At 44.4% G+C, this 22,346-nt stretch overlaps 2 protein-coding genes across 2 annotated transcripts in view; one reads left to right on the top strand and one right to left on the bottom strand.

The window, feature by feature from the left end:
* Nucleotides 1–13,270, bottom strand: part of MDH1B (malate dehydrogenase 1B) — a 105,294-nt gene extending 92,024 nt beyond the window's left edge. The window contains exons 1-5 of the mRNA XM_040441049.1: nucleotides 13,190–13,270; nucleotides 11,346–11,458; nucleotides 9,944–10,078; nucleotides 7,159–7,301; nucleotides 6,230–6,729 (exon numbers count right to left, since the gene is read on the bottom strand). Of these exons, the coding sequence (XP_040296983.1) occupies nucleotides 6,230–6,729; nucleotides 7,159–7,301; nucleotides 9,944–10,078; nucleotides 11,346–11,458; nucleotides 13,190–13,211 (913 nt within the window). The 5' untranslated portion in view covers nucleotides 13,212–13,270. The remainder of the gene's footprint in view (nucleotides 1–6,229; nucleotides 6,730–7,158; nucleotides 7,302–9,943; nucleotides 10,079–11,345; nucleotides 11,459–13,189) is intronic.
* A 108-nt stretch (nucleotides 13,271–13,378) lies between these two features.
* The window catches only part of FASTKD2 (FAST kinase domains 2), an 87,673-nt gene continuing 78,705 nt past the window's right edge, over nucleotides 13,379–22,346 (top strand). The window contains exon 1 of the mRNA XM_040441048.1: nucleotides 13,379–13,470. The gene's annotated coding sequence lies outside the window, so the exon portion shown is untranslated. The remainder of the gene's footprint in view (nucleotides 13,471–22,346) is intronic.

Genomic DNA, 22,346 nt, shown 5'->3' with positions numbered 1-22,346 from the left:
ATATACCCAGGGGTGGCCCTGTAACCCTATAGGAGATCAGGAGATCCCAGCAAAAAGCAAGGTATGCAAGCCACAGCCTGCAAAATACACTACATGTGCTGGCTGCCGAGACCGCCGCCGGCTAAGAGAAGAGTGGTAACGGACCAGGAGAGGGCTGCTTGGGCGAGTGGCATGGCACTTGTGCCAACAGAGAACAGCGGGGCAGTGGTGATCACCAATATAACACCACCACAGTTAAATAAAGCCAAAGTATAAAAACAATCACTAATGTGCCAACAACACAAAAGAAGTACAACCCTAAACAAAATTCTGACTGTCTACCAGTATGAACAGACCACAGAGGTAGGTGTGTTCATACACAGGAATACCTAGAGTCCTATCTAGCCCTATAGGACCCTCGAACTAATGGCAGGGACGATACTTCCTGTTCCTCCAAAAGGAAGGACGAACAGGAGTCTCCTTCAGGACTAATACAAACAATAGGGAAATGCAACACACGGAACCCAAACAAAATACAAAAAGGGAAAGGAAAGACTTAACTTCAAAGGAGCAATGGAAGCACCAGAAACTCCTCCGAGATCCACACACCAGCTTTCCACAACTGAAACTGAAGGTATAAACCGCACAGCATTGTGGGAGAAGAAACAATAAATAAGGAAGGTTAAATGACCACATTAGCAACACCTAAGGGGTGTGGCCATTACCAGAAACAACACTGCCGCCTATTGATCTACAAGGAAAACCTGTCAGATCAAACCACGTGTTGCCAATATCACCGATCTCCTGCCACCTGTCGCGGGAACGTCCGTGACAGTGACATCCTCACAATCCAACTCTGCTATTGTGAGATCTTCATAATGGAAAAGCCACAGAACAATGTCGAACATTATTGTGACATCATCACAATGTGACATAGTCTATGCGGTAAGACAAACATTATTTTGAGATAATCAGAATGGTTTGCAATATTATACAAGGCTCCAGTGATAGATGAGGGGTATGTTCAAAATACACCAACCAATTAATGCAAAAGCGAATAATCAATCCCTTAATAAAGATCAATCTGAGGCCTCTGGGGACATACCATAGAGTTTAATGTTATATAACCTCACAATCTTTGACCCATATTTAATGGGATACAGATTACCGTATTTTTCGCTTTATAAAGCGTCTTATAAAGCGAATACTAGTGAGTGTTTCCATTATGGAAGCGCTTACTAGTATGCATTAGGTGCCAGGAGCAGGAAAGAAGCGCTGCAAGCGCTTCCGGTACTCACCCTCCCTGGTCTTCTTTGCTGGGGCCAGCGCTGCACTGTCCTAACCCCGTACAGCATGGGTGTCAAACATGCGGCCCGCGGGCCGCATGCGGCCCGCAATGAATATCTTTGCGGCCCGGCAGTCTAGTATCTCTGAACATGAGCGCTGCTATCGGCGCGCTCATGTTCTCTCAGCAGCACGGGGAGAAGGAAGCTGTCCTCCCTCCCCCCTGTGCTGCTGCCGCTGCCACCAATGAGAAGAGAGGGGGGGGAGGAGGGGCGGGCGCACTGCGCCACCAATGAGGAGAGAGGGGCGGAGGAGGGGCGGGCGCACTGAGCCACCAATGATAGGACTATTCCCATTTCCCACACAGAGCGGCGCCCAGCGATGTCTCAGCACTCACCATTAGTCCTGGGCGCCGCTCCGTTCGCCCGCAGTGCCCCATTACTGTCTCCTCTCCTGCTCCACATGCTGCTGATTACTATCGGAGCGATGGGAGGAGACATCAGCTTCACTAGTGGGCGTTCCTTCTCCCTGCGCTGCGATTGGACAGCGCTACAGCCAGGAAGAAGGAACGCCCACTAGTGAAGCTGATGTCTCCTCCCATCGCTCCGATAGTAATCAGCAGCATGTGGAGCAGGACAGGAGACAGTAATGGAGCACTGCAGGCGAACGGAGCGGCGAACAGAACTAATGGTGAGTGCTGAGACATCGCTGGGCGCCGCTCTGTGTGGCCTGATAGTAAGAGTCAGTCTTTAACACAATACAGGAGGCGGGTGCCGGCAGCAGAATCGCATTGACGGCACCCTGCCGCTGACAGGGAGCTGCGATCAGAGGCAGTTAACCCCTTAGGTGCCGCACCTGAGGGGTTAACTGCTGATCTGCCAGTACCAGCCTCCTGTATAAAAGGGGAAATTTATCATTGGTGGTGCAGTGTGCCCCCCTCAACCCCCCATCCCATTAAAATCATTGGTGGCACAGTGCGCCAGCCCCTCTCAACCCCCCCAGTATTAAAATCATTGGTGGCAGTGGCCACAGGGACCTCTCCCCTCCCCCTCATTGGTGGTGCAGTGGCAGCTTCTGATCGGAGCCCCAGCTGTGTAAGCCTGGGGCTCCGATCAGTTACCATGGCAGCCAGGACGCTACAGAAGCCCTGGTTGCCATGGTAACATCCCTGATGCTGTGTGCACAAGGCACAGAGCAGCAGGGACAGTGTGAAGTCCTATTCACCCTAATAGAGCTGAATAGGACAAGGGATGAAAGATCCCAGGTTCTCGCCCCTAAGGCTACTTTCACACTTGCGTTCAGAGCGGATCCGTCTGAGACGGATCCGCTCATATAATGCAGACGGTGGATCCGTTCAGAACGGATCCGTCTGCATTATATTGTAAAAAAATTTTTTTTTTTTTTGATGCGGCCCACATAAACTTAAATTTTTTTTTTTTTGGCCCATGTTAGCCTTTGAGTTTGACATGCTTGCCGTACAGCATCAGGACGTAGTGCAGACACTATGACCTGATGCTGCACGCTGTCAGGTGACAGTGCAGCACGGGCCGGAGAAGACAGGGGAGCGTGACTTCTGCAGCAGATAAAGAGGAGCCGCGGCGCAGGAGAGGTAAGAGGAGTTTTTTATTTTATTCTGATCTGAGGTCTGATGGGGGTCAGAAACAAAAGGCTGATTTGAGGTCTGATGCGGGTATGACATTAAAGGCTGATTTGAGGTCTGATATGGGTCAGAAATAAAGGGCTGATCTGAGGTTTGATGGGGGTCTGACATAGAGGGTTGATATGGGGGTCTTATGTGATGTCCTGATATTTATGGGGGTCTGATCTGAGGATCTGATATGAGCTCTGATGAAAAATATTTTTTCTTATTTTCCTCCTCTAAAATCTGGGGTGCGTCTTATCATCGGGTGCGTCTTATAAAGCGAAAAATACGGAATATATATATATGACAATTCTCTTCTCTGCAAATATGCTATTTAGTGTATAATAATGAATATGATCAAATTGTGGGGGGATACTTATTGGTGATATTATAAGGAATATGTGGCAGATCTGCATTTAAATATACGTGGACACCTATGTATAATCCAAGATTTACAAATCCTCTAGATGGCATAAATTTAGACAGGCTGTCTAGACCTTCACCAAATCTATCACAGTGGTTCAGCCTGGATGACACCTTTGGTGCAGGAATGGATCATTTTCTTTAACTCTACACAAAGTATTGGCTGTCTTACTTTGAGACAGAATTTTCCTCCAGAATAATGGCACATTTTTGCCATAAAACAATTTTAGGCCAGGCCTACTTTCCCATGAAGCTCCACCTTTTTCCACTAAGCCCCGCAAAGGAGTTAAAGAGTTATTATCATATTTCCTCCTTTGCTGGCTGGATTAATTTTTCTATCACATTATACACGGTTTGTTTCTATGGTTACGACCACCCTGCAATCCATCAGCGGTGGTCGTACTTGCACACTATAGGAAAAAGTGGCGGCCTCTCTAGCGGCTGGGACCGTGGGAGCTCACACAGCTAGCGCTTTTTTCTTATAGTGTGCAAGCACGAGCACCGCTGATGGATTGCAGGGTGGTCTGCAACCATGGAAACGAGCAGTGTATAATGTGATGGAAAAATGAATCCAGCCAGCAAAGGAGGCAATATGGAAAATCACAATACATTAGTAAGTGCCTTGTATTAACTTTATCTACCTGAGAAACACTAAGATCTCTTTCACAGGGGTGTCATGTGTGAGGGCCGGATAGGATGCGGGTGCGTCGCGGGAAAATGCGTGGTTTTTCCGCGCCAGTGCAAAGCGTTTTAATGCGTTTTGCACGCGCGTGAGAAAAATCTGCATGTTTGGTACCCAGATCCGAACCCGGACTTCTTCACAGAAGTTCGTGTTTGGGATCGGTGTTCCGGAGATTTTATTATTTTCCCTTATAACATGGGAAAAACACTTATTGTGACATCATCAGAATACAAAATAGCAACAAAATAACGCCAACGCTACTGTGACAGCATTAGAATGGAACGTAGTCAACAGAGAAGAGCAAATACTATTGTGACATCATCACAACAGAACCCAGCCAATGCATAAAGTGGGGAATTTATCATGAAAGTAATATTTGAAGTTTGGTTTTGAGTCGGTATTTGTGCACTTTGTGCAAATTTACAGCTTTGAAGCTAACACTTTTGACCAGAATTTCTATTTGTTTTTGTTTTTTCTTTTATGTTTGCTTTTTTAGGCCACCCGCCGAGTGTCTTTTTTTGCAACTTTAAAAAAAATCTCAGTGATAAATCTGTGACAAAACTAATTAACATAGGTAACCATACCCACTTTTCAAAACTGGGGCGAGTAGTGTAAAATGAAAAAAGTAAAAAAAAAGTCCAAAATGCCCTCTTTTGAAAGCCAGAATTCTGGTGTGCAGGGTGTGGTAAATTCCACCAAAAGACAACTTTGTCATCATCATAATGGAACCTGTTTGGGATAAAGAGAAATACTAAACTCTGCCTAAAAATAGGGACAAAGGGGCTCATTTATCAAAGGCGTCTAAATTTGCACGACTTCAACTGTTTTTTAGAACCAATTGAAATTGATGGGGCTATACACATGGCCGTTTTTTCCAACGGCCAATGAATAGTGGTGACGACAAAATAGGACATGTCCTATTTTTGACCATTTTCATGGCCAGATAGACCCCATTAAAATCAATGGTGCATAGAACCATTTATCAGCTGTTAACCAGTACACTAGTGGAAAACGGTTAGGGGTTAAAATTAAAAAAAAATACTCATCTCATCCACTTGCACGAGCAGAGGCAGTTGCTCCTTTCTTGATGCTGAAGGACCTGATGATGACGTCACTATAGGGGATATTATTCCTGCTGGGGGCCACTATGAGGGACATTATTACTGCTGGGGGCTACTATGGGGGACATTATTACTGCTGGGGGCTACTATGGGGGACATTATGTATACTACAGGGGTTGGGGTTTAAATAAAAAATAAATAAATTCATTTGATTGTCACGGCAGTTGTTAAATGGCCATGAAAAATGGAAAAACTGCCAGAAAGCGGACGCACACATAAGTGCAGAATGGCCATGAAAAACTGACAGCGAGTCCATTTGTAATGGTCATGTGAATGCAGCCTCCGATTCCCTTCATTGCCCACAGCAAACAATTAAGGTTCAGCTTCAGTTCATTTTCCAGTTTAAGAAATTAATTTGATAAATCAAGCCAAAATACTATTGTGACATCATCACACACAATTGAACATCATGTTGGAGCAAGCCTAAAGAATAAAGACAAAGGGGGTCATTTCTTATCAGGTATATGCCAATTGTTGGTCTATATCCATCCCAGATTTGGTCGCAAAGGCGATCTGCGGCCGAAACTACGACTTTTTCCCGCTCACGCAGGTGTAAAAAAAGGGTGTGTGGTGTGGGCGGGCGTCCCGGCCCATCTCATTTATCATTTTCTACTCCTGGTTTGGGTGTAGAAAATGATCTAAATCTAATCCAGCAAGGAAGCTGGAGTAGATTCAGACAGGCGGTGGATGCGCCTAAGTCAGGGATGCTCAACCTGCGGCCCTCCAGCTGTTGTAAAACTACAACTCCCAGCATGCCCTGCTGTAGGCTGATAGATGAAGGCTGTCTGGGTATGATGGGAGTTGTAGTTTTGCAACAGCTGGAGGGCCACAGGTTGAGCATCCCTGGCCTAAGTTATGAAGAGGCCGACACCAGCGCAGGGGTCATTAAGACCGGCGTCTAAAATGCTCTTAATAAATGAGGGCAAAACACTTTTCTGACACCATCATAAAGAGGCGCAGACGAGGAACAGAGAAATAATATTGACTGAAACACAACCAGAGAATGAACTGAAGCTCTATGATGACATTGCCCCACTGAAACTCCGGACCTGATGCCATCACGCTGCGTTCACACTACCATCACGTATCATTACATACCTGATGAATTTATACTGAGCTTCTTTGCTATCTGAGCTTTCGCCTCAAACTCCAGCTGTGTTGGCAAAGCCACTATATGGTGAGGGTGGATAGATGGTGCACTTTGTATTAGAACCAGGGCTGAGAGGTTTGCATAAGCGCTTCCTGATACAATCACTTTCACGTCTTTGCTTGCATTCTGATCAATGAGCCTTCCATACTGAGCACACTGTTCCTTGATCTTGCTAATATGAGCTTCTGAACATTGGTCGTCTTTGGCAAGTACATCATTAAGGACAATTACAAAGTCTGCTTGAAGAAATGCATCATCAGCTATTGTGTGGAGAGTCACTTTCCGCAGACATGGGTACGCTAAGTCTTCAGCCTCCATTTTCAGTCCTTGCAAAGTCTGCTGGGCGTGGATGCTGTCCAATAAATGTAACCAGATGTCTTTCTTTCTTCCAAAAACCTCACCGCTGGCCAATATAGGGATAAGGCTGTAGCTGGCAGGCATTGAAGCACTGAAATGACAAGCAGAGGAGAAAAGCATTCACTCTGAAAAGCACAAGTTCACTAAACACATATCTAGAAATCCATAGAAAAAGCACATTATCAATACTGAGGTGAAAAAATCCAACATGGTCATCCTATTATTTTCATGTAGACTTGATCCAAGAGTACCCACTTATCATGTAGATCAAAATCAACAGAAGAAGACCTTCTCTAGAGCCCTGCTGTGCGTGGAGTGAAGAAACGTGGAGCCAAGTCACACGACCTAAAGAGGTTGTCTCACGAAAAATATTCGACACTTTTCAAACCAGCACATGGATCTCAATACTAATTAAAAATGTAGCATAACCCCTGAGCTATTCAATAAAATGTATCGGTATAGCACCACCTGCATGATAAATTCCCTTCACACTTCATATCATGCATTTTTCCTGCCATACCTGATAATCCAGAGATGCAGTGGATTGAACTGCTGCCTAATGTTATTTTCTTCTTCTTCTAGGTCAAGGTGGGCTTGTATATTCTCTGCAGCAATGTCCTTCATTTGATCACTCACCATAGCTGATGTTACATTGTAGTACTCCTGAAAAACCCCATAATAAACCAATTATAATCACCCATGAGTGCTGAATACAATGAAGGATAGGCTATTTCCATGCATGAAGATACAAGTATAACCCCTACTCTACTGATGAGCCACCATGAATTAGGAGGTGTGGTCATTTAAGAAAGAAAAAAGCAACACTACATACCAGGGTGCACAACCTGCAGCCCAGGAGCCACATGAGACCCCCGATCATCTGGACACAGAAATGCTTGTTTGCGGCTGCTCACGTCTACTTGCCCTTTCAGAAAGAATACTGTGTAGCCATCACTGGTCTCCCATATACTGTATAAAGAAACAACTAAGGCCCCTTGACCTCTGTTTGGCTCTTAAGTGGTATATGAATGAGAGAGGTGACCATCTAGACATGAGCCTCTCTCTATTGTAGTTTACGGAAATTGTGGAATTCTGGGACACAACACAAAACCCATTATCTTCAGGAGGCATGCACGATTGCCTCCTCTATGCAATACTGAATGGGGGAAAAAGAGAACTCATGCCCTGACTGGTCGGAGTCCTGCAAGTGGAACTTGCACCTATCAGACATTCATGACATATACTTTTGATACACCATAAATGTATCCCTTTAAATGTTATGGTGGCCCTTGGGGTTGGTTCAATATGATAAGGTTCTGCACCCCTGGTATATGAAATAAGTCATGTTACGTTGCATTGCTTGCCCTCATGGAACAATTGATACATTTGTGAGGATTTTGGAAAGTCTTCACAAGGATAAAATACAGTCCTGATCAAAGGTTTAAGACCACTTGAAAAATGGCAAAAAATCATATTTAGCATGGCTGGATCTTAACAAGGTTCCAAGTAGAGCTTCAACATGCAGCAAGAAGAAATGGGAGTGAGACAAAAAAAATTTGAGCATTCAATTAATTGAAAATAACGATTAAACTGAAACAGGCTGTTTTTCAGCTGATCCAAATTTTAGGACCACATGCCTTTAAAAGGCCAAATCTGTGCAAAGATGTGGATTCATTGTCATTTTCTGTCAGGTAGTCACACGTTGTGATGGCAAAGGCAAAAAAACTCTCCCTTTTTGAACGTGGTCGGGTTGTTGAACTGCATAAGCAGGGTCTCTCACAGCGCGCCATCGCTGCTGAGGTGGGATGCAGTAAGACAGTCATTTGGAATGATCCTGAGGGTTATGGAACAAAAAAGTCAAGTGGAAGACCGAAAAAAATTTCATCAGCACTGAGCCGGAGGATCCAATTGGCTGTCCGTCAAGACACTGGACGATCCTCGACCCAAATTAAGGCCCTTACTGGTGCTGACTGCAGCCCCATAACCATCAGACGGCATCTGAGACTGAAGGGCTTCAAAAACAAAAAACGTCTTCAAAGACCTCGTCTCCTTGAACGGCACAGAACTGCTCGTTTGGACTTTGCAAGAGAGCACCAAACATGGGACATTCAAAGGTGGAAGAAAGTTTTATTCTCTGATGAGAAAAAATTTAACCTTGATGGTCCTGATGGTTTCCAACGTTACTGGCATGACAAGCAGATCCCACCTGAGATGTTTTCTACGCACCACAGTGGAGGGGCGGCAATAATGGTCTGGGGTGCTTTTTCCTTCAGTGGAACAATGGAGCTTCAGGAAGTGCAGGGGCATCAAACGGCCGCTGGCTATGTCCAGATGTTGCAGAGAGCATTCCTCATGACTGAAGGCCCTTGTCTTTGTGGTAACGACTGGGTTTTTCAACAGGACAACGCTACAGTACACAATGCCCGCAGGACAAGTGACTTCTTCCAGGAGAATAACATCACTCTTTTGGCCCATCCTGCGTGTTCCCCTGATCTAAATCCAATTGAGAACCTTTGGGGATGGATGGCAAAGGAAGTTTACAAAAATGGACAACAGTTCCAGACAGTCGATGGCCTTCGTGCGGCCGTCTTCACCACTTGGAGAAATGTTCCCACTCACCTCATGGAAACGCTTGCATCAAGCATGCTGAAACGAATTTTTGAAGTGATAAACATTAACGGCGGAGCTACTCATTACTGAGTTCATGTTTGGAAGTTGGATTTCTGTTTTGGGGGGGTTTAGTTTTTTTTTTGGAGGTGTGGTCCTAAACTTTTAATCAGCTGAAAAACAGCCTGTTTCAGTTTATTCGTTGTTTTCATTAAGTTGAATGCTCAAAAAATGTTTTTTCTCACTCCCATTTCTTCTTGTTGCATGTTGAAGCTCTACTTGGAACCTTGTTAAGATCCAGCCATGCTAAATATGATTTTTTTGCCATTTTTCAAGTGGTCTTAAACTTTTGATCAGGACTGTATATAGGGCACAGTTTCTTATATATAATATTTTCAAAAAAAAAAAAAAAGAAAATGGACAGGCCTGAGAAGAAGATAGTGGAAAGTATGAATAAAAGATGTCTATGTACAGTATGTTAGATATAACGTATTAGAACCAGCCTGAAACGCGTTAAACCATGATAATAACGTAGCGCTCCATGTGACTGCATTACACTCTTCATCATTACATGAGTGGCTCGCTGCACGGACAATGGCCACCCCAATTTGACAAAATGACAAGAAAAAACGAAAATAGGATAACAGTGTATCTTATAAACTTCAAAATATTAATACATTCACATAACTACACGTTACCTGGGCATGTTCCAGAAAGTCATTAAACCCTCCAAGAAGTAGGCCCTTGCTTCCCCGATCTAACAGCTCTCTCCATATTATAGGAGAGCGGTTGTGCTTCCATCCATTCCTTAGGCACAAGTCCGCCAGCCACTCCTACAGAGACAGCAAATACAACATAAGATGTCTTCATGCCGATGATCAGGCTGGAATAACACATGCTGGGTACAAAAGTCTGCAGCACAATGCTCGTTCATTGTATTTACTTTAGTGCCTATTTTACTATGATGACGATGGACTTACAACCGGAGGCATCCCATCAAATAGGTGCCAAGATCCGTACACACTGTGCCATCTAAGGGGGTAAACGATCATTGGATCCTTAGTCCAGGGTGTGACAGCACAACTGCAGTGACACAATTGTCTTGATATATGTTCTGTATACATCATGAAGAGCCAAGTGAAGGCTTAAAGGGGCTGTCTTATAAAGGCAACTCCTTCCCATACATTTCTCCTTTGGCAAGATACAGCTTCCAGGCTGGGTGTTAGGGAAGCTGGACCTGTGGCATATGGCTTCCATAAAAAAATGGGTTGTCTTCATCAGACAACTCCTTTAAAAGGGGGTATCCCATGAATAATGTAAACAAAAATAAAAAAAAGAAACTTCAATATCATATAGTACATAACAAACTTAGAACCAGACAGGAGATCTTCCCATTCATTGCTCCAATTGCTCTGCTGGATTTATTTCAAGTAGGTAGCTTAAGGGTGTGCACTTTCTCAGGGGGCATGTCCTTTCTACTGCAGCTGGTGGTAGTGAAAGGATGGAAAGGAGCATGTGCTTCCATTGCATTCAGCAGGACAGAAATTTTTGAAAAAGAGCAACCAGAAGGTGGCGCTATGGAGACAGGTTTCAGTGAATGACTCACTAGCTATACTACATTTTTAACTACATGCAAATGGTAAAGTATTCAGACCCAGGTGCTGGTATGAAAAACTGAATATTTTTCACAGGACAACCTCTTTAAAGGAATGAAACATATTTATTTTTACTTCTGTCTCTATTTGTCCCCAAAATGGCAATTACAATCTTTTGTTCCCAAAAATTTAGTTTTTTTTTTTGTCCCGATACTGGGCGCTCTAGCCATTTTCATCTGATGCAGACATGTACTGGAGGCGAGCTTGATACAGATGATAAGTATCTGTCGATGGATCCGTCCTGGTCAGATCTACTTTACCAGAAAAGGTGCACCTGGCAATCACCTTCACAAGTGGCATATGTGTACAAAGCACTGTGCACCTGAATGCGCTTTTACAGAAAACACGTCTGACATTTGCAGATTTCCGAGCATGCTAGAGATAGGCAGAAGCTCAACCTGTCCTATCGTCTACACACTGGGAATAAATGTTGGAGGACTCGCACCTCCCAGTCATCTGGATGCTGGGTCATTTTGTGTACTCTGAAGTTCGGCAGGTTCTTCTGAAGGTAATCTGCTAGAAGTTCTGCTTTGGCATAGTAGGGGCAGTCTGCCCTTCCTGTGTGGAAAAAGAACGTATTATTTCTTAATTGGAGAGACTATAGTAATTAATACATAACGGAAGTGGAAGAACAAGAGGTGCTAATGAGGGAGAGCAGCAGCGATAAATCTGCCGGCCAGAGATAAAACTGTAGCATGCTGCGGTATTATCTCTGTCCTGATCAGTCAAAAAGACTGAACTGAAGACATCCTGAACGGATTACTCTCCATTCAGAATGCATGGGGATATGCCTGGTCAGTTCTTTCCCGGTATTGAGCCCCTAGGACGGAACTCTATGTCGGAAAAGAAAAACGCTAGTGTGAAAGAACCCTAAGGCTGAGTTCACACGGGCGTTGCGGGAAAATGTGCGGGTGCGTTACGGGAACACCCGCGATTTTTCCTGTGCGAGTGCAAAACATTGTAATGCGTTTTGCACTCGCGTGAGAAAAATCGCGCATGTTTGGTACCCAAACCCGAACATCTTCACAGAAGTTCGGGCTTGGGATCGGTGTTCTGTAGATTGTATTATTTTCCCTTATAACATGGTTATAAGGGAAAATAATAGCATTCTGAATACAGAATGCATAGTAAAATAGCGCTGGAGGGGTTAAAAAATTTTTACAAAAATTGAACTCACCTTAATCCACTTGCTGGCGCTGCCGTCATCTCGTCTGTCTCCTTCTTTGCTGAACAGGACCTGTGGTGAGCATTCATTCCAGGACCTGTGGTGATGTCACTCCGGTCATCACATGATCCATCACATGACCCATCCTCATGGTAAAAGATCATGTGATGGATCATGTGATGACTGGAGTGACGTCACTACAGGTCCTGGAATGAATGCTCACCACAGGTCCTGTTCAGCAAAGAAGGAGACAGACGAGATGCCGGCAGCACCAGCAAGTGGATTAAGGCAAGGGTGGATTAAAGAGGGGGTTTCAGAATTGCCCCACCCCTCAGGATAGGTCATCCATATCAGATCAGCAGGGGTCTGACACCCGGCACCACCGGCGATCAGCTGGTTGAAGAGAAGGCCAGGCTCCTGTGCGAGCGCTGCCTTCCCTTCACGGTTTACCTGCTCGCCATCGACACCGCCGCGGTGAGCCGGTGGAATTACAAGCCGTCCTTTTCACTTCTATTGGAAGACTTGTTCCTATACATTTGAATTGGAAGGATCTGTCCCATAGAAGTGAATGGGACGGCTTGTAATTACACCGATGGCGAGCAAGTAAACTGTGAAGCGCTTGCACAGGAGCCTGGCCTTCTCTTCATCCAGCTTCAACCCGGCACCCCCGCCAATCTCAGGTCATCAATATTAAAATCCTGGAAAAACCCTTTAAGGACTTAGAATTAGATGTCAGAAAATGAGATGTGATAAAAGCTCCTGTATGCGTAATGTTTTTGGTCTATGTAGTACATATATATATATATACACACACAGGTATACAGACACACCAACTACCATCTATCCTCAGTCTTAGGAAGAGTTCAGTACTTGTAACTTCAAAGTCGCTCTAATCTTAACCCACCGACCTGCGCCATACTTTACATATGCAAACCACTACCATACAGCCACACTAACCACAGCACTGTTCAGACAGCGCTCCAGACATAGACGTGCTGCTAATAAGACGCAGGTCCAGGGGAACTTTAACCCCTTACATATAGAAGTGTTGTTACTATACACTAAGCCAAATGGTCAGCGCCCAGGCAATACCAACAAATATACCCATCAGCCAAAGCCTTTACCAGCAAGGACGAACTTTGCCATGACAGCCGCCTTGTGCGCACAGGACAACCCGACTCTGTTGCCAGGCGACGCTAAACAGAGAGCGTCACCCCGCCTGGGGGCGTCACCCCGCCTGGGGGCGTCACCCCGCCTGCGCCCGCTTCTCCCGCTCCTCAGTAGAAATACCACAAATCTTTTGGCTGTTGTGAGACCCCGTAGTGGGAGGCCGGCCTTACGTGACGTCACACAATGGCGCTGTCCTGGAAGCAGGCATGATCTGTCAGCGGTGAGTCGATTGAAGGTGAGTGCAGGGGGAGAAGTTCTTCACAGAGCTCAGGACTGCGGTACCGGGGCAGCATTCACACACAGCGGCTGCAGGAGCTGGTGCTGCCATTCCTGGTAGTGTGTGCCCCACAGCAGACTGAGCATGGGCTATACCACAGTGTGCAGGAGCCGGGGACCCACATCCTCAGGATTGGTGCTGCTTATCAGCCATCCAGTGGAGAGGAGGTAGATGCTGGTTTTAACCCCTTGTCGGCATCCAGCATACATGTACGGCAGATGTTGGGGCTTTAAACACGGCAGCCACTAAGGAGTTGAACAGGCGCCATAGTTGGTGGGCGACTGCTGATCTGTCCTGGTACTAGGAGTCAGACAATCAGATCTTGATGACCTGTCCTATCACCCAGACTGCCCCTCTACCACCTAGCAGTTTTCCATATCTCCTGATTGGTAGCAGCTAGAGACATGGGCCTGCCATTCCTGCATTAGCACAAGATAAGCAGGAAATATAACTGTTCTATTGAGTCAGGAATAAACGTGGGTAAAACCTGCTTTCCTTTCACTTTCGACTGCATCCCGATTCCTAACAGCGATATCCAGCTAAAGCAGCCGTCCTCCCCCTCATTCTGCAGGAGTAGAGGGGGCAGCTGGGAGGAAGAAAGAATAAAACAAAAATTATGATTGTAGTGACCCACATAATAAAGTGATATTATTTATACCACACAGTGATCGCCGGGAATAAATTCCACAAAACAAGGTTAATGCCCCTAAAAATAAATAAATGTTGATAGGGCTGCAGCTATCGATTATTTTAGTAATCAAGGATTCTATTGATTAAAGGGGTTATCCGAGTTAACTTAACCTTATCTTTATGGCTTTATTTCTCCTATACCTTAGTTTTCCTAAATCACTTACTGTACCTATCTTGTGCCGTTTCTCTGCTACACTAAACAGTCATGTGACCGCCCACGTCATCAGCTGTGACGTTCCGTTGACATGGAGCTCTCTGCTTGTCGGAGTGACTAAGCCATGTCAACGGAACATCATCAGCCTTGGCCACGCCCCCACCTCTCTGCATTACAGTCCGTGCGGCTGTGAGTTGATCGCGCATGCGCGATCCTCACTTGTGCCGCGGCTACCTCCAAGTTCCTCCCTGCGGCTAATAGCTGATCGCATATGCGCGATCCTCGCCACTGCCGCAGCTCTTCATTCAGCACTTGTATGGCTGGCTGCTCCGTTCCAGTGAAGACCGCCCACTTGAAGAAAAAAGTAAATAATGTATAATAACGTTATATCAGCTACAACAGAAATAGGTGTTTATTCAAAAGTTTATTAGCTAATATATAAATCCTATATCTCTATCAAGCTATAGGTATATGAATCTAATATAGCTTATGGCATTGTTTCCCAACCGTTGTGCCTACAGCTTTTGCAAAACTACAACTCCTAGCATGCCTGTCCAGGCATGCTGGGAGTTGTAGTTTTGCAACAGCTGGAGGAACACTGGTTGTGAAACACTGGCTTATGATACTTTTATATTATCGGCAGGCTGTTACAGCAGTTGAATAGCCTGTCACCTTGCCGGACTGGCCCTGCCGCTAGTACATATGTCCCACCGTGCTGCCACTCCATCCCCATTTATTATATTGGGGGGGGGGGGGGCGGGGTGGAGGGTTTTTCTTTTGAAATCAACCCCTCCCACAAATATTCATGAGGGAGAGATGAGTCATTGTTGTTACTGCTGCATGTAAACACAGCAATAACAGAACCTGGAAAAGGTGTAAGGATCGTTCTTTTTTTCAAAAAATCAAGCTTGACTAATGTATATGTATATCCTGATTAATTTTGTTAGGTTTTATTTTTTTTCCCATAACTCGGATAACCCCTTTAATTCAACGATTAATTGAGTACTCTAATAAGAAAAATAACTCATCAGTCCTCTGTGCCATCATGTCCCCCACTGCCCCCAGCCCCTCCATGCCGCCATGTCCCCCTTCCCCTTTCCTGGCAGGGGAAGCGCAGGGCGTCATAGCAACCAATGACGCCGTGCGCTCCTGCTGTCAGAAGGAATCCCGGGCAGGTTACCACGGACCGCTCTCGGCCGCGGAACACGGCTGTGTGCATGAGGCCTTAAAGGGAACCTGTCAGCGGCAAAAACCACCCCAAACCGCCAGCAGTACCTTCAAGTAGCCAGCAGTGTTTTTCTAATGATTTTCAATCAAGGAACAGGGTGGAGCAAACCAGGGAGGTGGGAACCAAAACTAGAGGCACAGAAACTAGGCAGAAGTTCAGCACAGGAGCTGTCCAGAAAGCAGAAGAGCTGCCGCCTGGGACACAGGAGTACCTGGGTTTGAGTCCTGACATTAGTCCCCTCCTTTCAGGATGGCCTCTGGACATCTTGGGCTACTTTCACACTTGCGGCAGAGGATTCCGGCAGTCAGTTCCGGCAATCTGGACAAAAATGGATGCATTTGTGAGGCGGATCCACATGCGGATCCGTCTCACAAATGCTTTGCAATACCAGATCCATCTTTCCGGTTGTCATCCGGAAAAACTGATCAGGTATTTATTTTTTTCACAGATTTAATGGTCTGCGCATGCGCGGACGGAAAGAACGGATCCGGCATTAATGCATTTCAATGGAAATTAATGCCAGATCCGGCATTCCGGCAAGTGTTCAGGATTTTAGGCCGGAGAGAAAACTGCAGCATGCTGCAGTATTTTCTCCGGCCAAAAAAACGTAAGAGGGACTGAACTGATGCATCCTGAACGGATGGCTCTCCATTCGGAATGCATTAGGATAAAACTGGGACGGAACTCAATACCGGAAAACGAAACAGCTAGTGTGAAAGTACCCTTAGGAGCTGGTTTCTCTAGATGTCTGTCATTAAATGCCCTTGTAAGCCTAGGGGCGTGAACATTGTTTTCTGGTTCCCATGAATTCTATTCTGGTCCATTACCCTTCCATTGCACCAAATATTGCATTTGAACTCTGAAAATTCTAGAGTCCAACGTTTTTTCAACAATGTATTCTTCCTCCCCTTGAAATTTTATTGGTGCAGGTGGGGGTTGATTTCTCCCTGGAAAGGGGTTTTCATTGAATGGTTTAAGCAATGACATGTGGAATACAGGGTGTATTTTCAAATTGTTAGGAAGTTTGAGACGGAATGCAACTTGATTACCATGGTCAGAAATCTGGAAAGGTCCTATGAATTTTTGACCCAATTTTGGAGATGAAGAACATGTGTTTTCAGATTTCTAGTAGATAGCCAAACCTTATCACCAACTTTAAAGGGTGGGAGGAACTTTGCGATGTTTATCAGCTGCTTTCTTATGGTCTTCTTGGGCTTATTGTAGCATCTCCATTAGTTTCTTCTCGGTTTCTTGCAATTTTGTTAGTCTGTGAGTAACGGCAGCAATAGGTGTACTAAGAGGGAGGTTAGGAATAAATACTGGATGTAAGCCAAAGTTAGCAAAAAATTTACTTTGAGATGTACACTATGTAGCACTATGTTTGGAGTTGTTGTAGGCACATTCTGCTGTTGGTAAATAGTCCACCCAATCATCTTGGAGGTAGGAAATAAAACAGCGGAGGTATTGCTCAAGAGTTTGGTTTGTTCTTTCCGTCTGGCCATTGGACTGAGGTTTAAAAGTATAAGACAATTTAATTGTAACTCCTAAGGCTGTACAGAAGTTCTTCCAAAATCTTGATGTGAATTGAACACCTCTATCTGAATTTACATTGTCAGGAATTCCATGCAATCTAAATATCCCCTTAATCATTAATTCTGCAGTTTCTTCTGCAGTAGGAATTCCTCTAATTGGAATGAAATGGGGCATCTTTGTGAGTCAGTCCACAACAACAAGGATGGTTGTCATTTCTTTAGAAGGAGGAAGGTCCACAGTAAAATCCATGGAAATTGACCCCCAAGGTCTGGATGGAACTGGAAGTGGTTGGAGAAAACCTAGAGGAGGAGATCGCGGTGTCTTGTTTCGTGCACATGTTAAACCGGAAGAAACATATTTTCTAAACGTTCTTACAATTAGGCCACCAAAATGAATGAAGTAGTAGATCGTAGGTTTTCATGACTCCAATATGCCCTGCAGTTTTAGAATAGTCGACCAATTTGAGGACTTCAAGTCAAGCAGATTCAGGGACATATATTCTGTGTTCCTGCTTCCAAACCCCCTCTTTAAAGGAAAGGTCCACATCTTTGGAAGGATGGTTGAGGAAAGAGTCATTCTGATATCCCTCTCTGAACATGGTTAAAAGTTCTTTAGAGTCCAGTATTCCTATAAAATGTTTAGAAGATAAAATAGTAGACTTTGTTTTAGACCCCTCCTGTGGTTCAGCAAGATTCCTGGACAAGGCATCACCCTTGCCATTTCTTGAACCTGGCCGATAAGAAATGATGAAATTAAATCTAGAGAAAAACAAGGCCCATCTTGCTTGTCTTGCAGACAGTCTCTTAGCTGTACGGATGAACGCAACATTTTTGTGGTCAGTAAGGATAGTCACTGGATGATTAGCTCCTTCCAAAAGATGTCTCCACTCAGAGAAAGCAACTTTATTGGCCAACAGTTCTTTGTTTCCTATTTCATAATTTATTTCTGCCGATGACATGGTATGAGAAAGAAAAGCACATGGATGGAGTTGCATCTTGTCTCCAACTCGTTGAGACAGGACCGTTCCCACAGCAGAGTCTGAGGCATCTACTTTAACCACAAAAGGCAATTCAGGATTTGATTGGACCAGTATGGGCGCAGAAGTAAAGAGTTTTTAGCTGGTCAAAAACAACTTGTGCCTCTGGAGACCATGAAAATACTTGTTTTTTCTTTGTGAGTAAAGTGATTGGTAAGATGATTTTAGAAAAGTCTTTTATGAATCTCCTGTAGAAATTTGCAAACCCTATAAATCGATGAACATCTTTAAGATTTCTTGGAGTGGGCCAATCTATTACAGCTTTGATTTTACTAGGATCCATACTCAGACCTTCTGGGGAGATGATGTATCCAAGAAATTTTATTTTTGTTTGTTCAAATTCGCATTTTTCCAGTTTGATATAAAGATTATTTTCCAGTAAACGTTCCAAGACTAACTGAAAATGTCTGCGATGTTCCTCCATGGTGTCTGAAAATTTAAGAAGGTCACCATGGTACAACAAACTGTCTAAGAAGTTTCGAAACACATCATTAACAAAATGTTGCAGGAGCATTAGCGAGGCCGAATGGCATAACCAGATATTTAAAATGTCCGTATCTAGTTCTAAAGGCGGTCTTCCACTCATCCCCTGGACGAATGCGTATGAGATTATAGGCCCTTCAGTGCTCCAGACTAAAAAAAATACCTAGTAGCCATTGGCTCCTGAACTGAAAAATTTAGGAGCCAAATTAAATTTTTAGTCGCCAAATTGAAACCGAATCCAAATTTTGGTATCGTGACAACGCTATGCCGATCAGATCGGCGTAGGGTTGTTTCGATAACAAAATTTTGATTAGCTTTCGTCACCATAAAAAAGTATTGCGATACTCAATACCGCGCAAAAAAAGCCGCGTACATTTCTCATTTTATGAAACGTTCGGCCCATAATAGAACAGTCCTATCCTATTTTTTTGGGATGACAAGGTGACAAAAAAATGGCGAATGCTCACTGCATAGGAGATATTTTTTTATAATTTAATAGTTTGGACTTTTCGGACGCAGCGCTATGTAATATGTTTATTTATTGTTTATATATTTTATATGTAAAATTGGGAAAGGGGGGATTTAAACTTAACCACCTCAGTCCCTATAGCTTAAACACCCTGAAAGACCAGGCCACTTTTTACACTTCTGACCTACACTACTTTCACCGTTTATTGCTCGGTCATGTAACTTACCACCCAAATGAATTTTACCTCCTTTTCTTCTCACTAATAGAGCTTTCATTTGGTGGTATTTCATTGCTGCTGACATTTTTACTTTTTTTGTTATTAATCGAAATTTAACGATTTTTTTTGCTAAAAAAATGACATTTTTCACTTTCAGTTGTAAAATTTTGCAAAAAAAACGACATCCATATATAAATTTTGCTCTAAATTTATTGTTCTGCATGTCTTTGATAAAAAAAAAATGTTTGGGTAAAAGTTATAGCGTTTACAAACTATGGTACAAAAATGTGAATTTCCGATTTTTGAAGCAGCTCTGACTTTCTGAGCACCTGTCATGTTTCCTGAGGTTCTACAATGCCCAGACAGTACAAACACCCCACAAATGACCCCATTTCGGAAAGTAGACACCCTAAGGTATTCGCTGATGGGCATAGTGAGTTCATAGAACTTTTTATTTTTTGTCACAAGTTAGCGGAAAATTATGATTTTTTTTTTTTTTTCTTACAAAGTCTCATATTCCACTAACTTGTGACAAAAGATTAAAAATTCTAGGAACTCGCCATGCCCCTCACGGAATACCTTGGGGTGTCTTCTTTCCAAAATGGGGTCACTTGTGGGGTAGTTATACTGCCCTGGCATTTTCCAGGGGCCCTAATGTGTGGTAAGTAGGTAAATGACCTGTGAAATCCGAAAGGTGCTCTTTGGAATGTGGGCCCCTTTGCCCACCTAGGCTGCAAAAAAGTGCCACACATGTGGTATCGCCGTACTCGGGAGAAGTTGGGGAATGTGTTTTGGGGTGTCATTTTACATATACCCATGCTGGGTGAGATAAATATCTTGGTCAAATGCCAACTTTGTATAAAAAGAATGGGAAAAGTTGTCTTTTGCCAAGATATTTCTCTCACCTAGCATGCGTATATGTAAAATGACACCCCAAAACACATTCCCCAACTTCTCCTGAGTACGGCGATACCACATGTGTGACACTTTTTTGCAGCCTAGATGCGCAAAGGGGCCCACATTCCTTTTATGAGGGCATTTTTAGACATTTGGATCCCAGACTTCTTCTCACGCTTTAGGGCCCCTAGAATGCCAGGGCAGTATAAATACCCCACATGTGACCCCATTTTGGAAAGAAGACACCCCAAGGTATTCAATGAGGGGCATGGCGAGTTCATAGAAATTTTTTTTTTGTTTGGCACAAGTTAGCGGAAATTGATTTTATTTTATTTTTTTCTCACAAAGTCTCCCTTTCCGCTAACTTGGGACAAAAATTTCAATCTTTCATGGACTCAATATGCCCCTCACGGAATACCTGCGGGTGTCTTCTTTCCGAAATGGGGTCACATGTGGGGTATTTATACTGCCCTGGCATTCTAGGGGCCCTAAAGCGTGAGAAGAAGTCTGGAATATAAATGTCTAAAAAATTTTACGCATTTGGATTCCGTGAGGGGTATGGTGAGTTCATGTAAGATTAAATTTTTTGACACAAGTTAGTGGAATATGAGACTTTGTAAGAAAAAAAAAATAATTTCCGCTAACTTGGGCCAAAAAAATGTCTGAATGGAGCCTGACAGGGGGGGTGATCAATGACAGGGGGGGGTGATCAATGACAGGGGGGGGTGATCAATGACAGGGGGGGGTGATCAATGACAGGGGGGGGTGATCAATGACAGGGGGGGGTGATCAATGACAGGGGGGGTGATCAATGACAGGGGTGTGATCAATGACAGGGGGGTGATCAGAGAGTCTATATGGGGTGATCACCACAGTCATTGATCACGCCCCTGTAAGGCTCCATTCAGACGTCCGTATGCGTTTTGCGGATCCGATCCATCTATCAGTGGATCCGTAAAAATCATGCGGACATCTGAATGGAGCTTTACAGGGGGTGATCAATGACAGGGGGGTGATCAGGGAGTCTATATGGGGTGAATAAGGGGTTAATAAGTGACAGGGAGGGGGGGTGTAGTGTAGTGGTGCTTGGTGCAACATATTACTGAGCTGCCTGTGTCCTCTGGTGGTCGATCCAAACAAAAGGGACCACCAGAGGACCAGGTAGCAGGTATATTAGACGCTGTTATCAAAACAGCGTCTAATATACATGTTAGGGGTTAAAAAAATCACATCTCCAGCCTGCCAGCGAACAATCGCCGCTGGCAGGCTGGAGATCCACTCGCTTACCTTCCGATCCTGTGAACGCGCGCGCCTGTGTGCGCGCGTTCACAGGAAATCTCGCGTCTCGCGAGATGACGCGTAGATGCGTGACTGTGCGCAGCGCTGCCACCTCCGGAACGCGAATCTGCGTTAGGCGGTCCGGAGGTGGTTAATATTTTAGGGTACTTTCACACTAGCGTTTTTCATTTCCGGCATAGAGTTCTGTCACAGAGGCTCTATATTGGAAAAGAACTGACCAGGCATATCCCCATGCATTCTGAATGGAGAGTAATCCGTTCAGGATGCATCAGGATGTTTTCAGTTCAGTCATTTTGACTGATCAGGCAAAAGATAAAACCGCAGCATGCTACAGTTTTATCTCCGGCGAAAAAAACTGAAGACTTGCCTTTTTCCCCATAGGAATGTATTAGTGCCAGATCCGGCATTCAAAATACTGGAATGCAGACCGGTAAAAATGTGTAATAAGATACAAGACGGATCCGTCTGTCCGCATGACAAGCGGAGAGATGGATTCGTTCTTGCAATGCATTTGTGAGACGGATCCGCATCCGGATGCGTCTCACAAATGCTTTCAGTCACATCCAGATCGGCGGATCCGGCAGGCAGTTCCAACGACTGAACTGCTTGCCGGATCACACTGCCGCAAGTGTGAAAGTAGCCTTAGTGTTTGTTTTTTTTATTTTATTTATTTTTACTTACTATTAGCCCCCTTAGGGGCTGGAACCCTTGTCTTATTCACCCTTAGGCCCCTTTCACATGGGCGAGATTTCTGCGCGGGTGCAATGTGTGAGGTGAATGCATTACACCCGCACTGAATCCGGACTCATTCACTTCTATCGGGCTGTG

This window comes from Bufo bufo, chromosome 7 (assembly GCF_905171765.1).
Source record: "Bufo bufo chromosome 7, aBufBuf1.1, whole genome shotgun sequence".
NCBI classification, from domain to species: Eukaryota; Metazoa; Chordata; class Amphibia; order Anura; family Bufonidae; genus Bufo; species Bufo bufo.
Note: the sequence above shows the minus strand (reverse complement) of the source record. Positions and strands in the feature narration are given on the sequence as shown.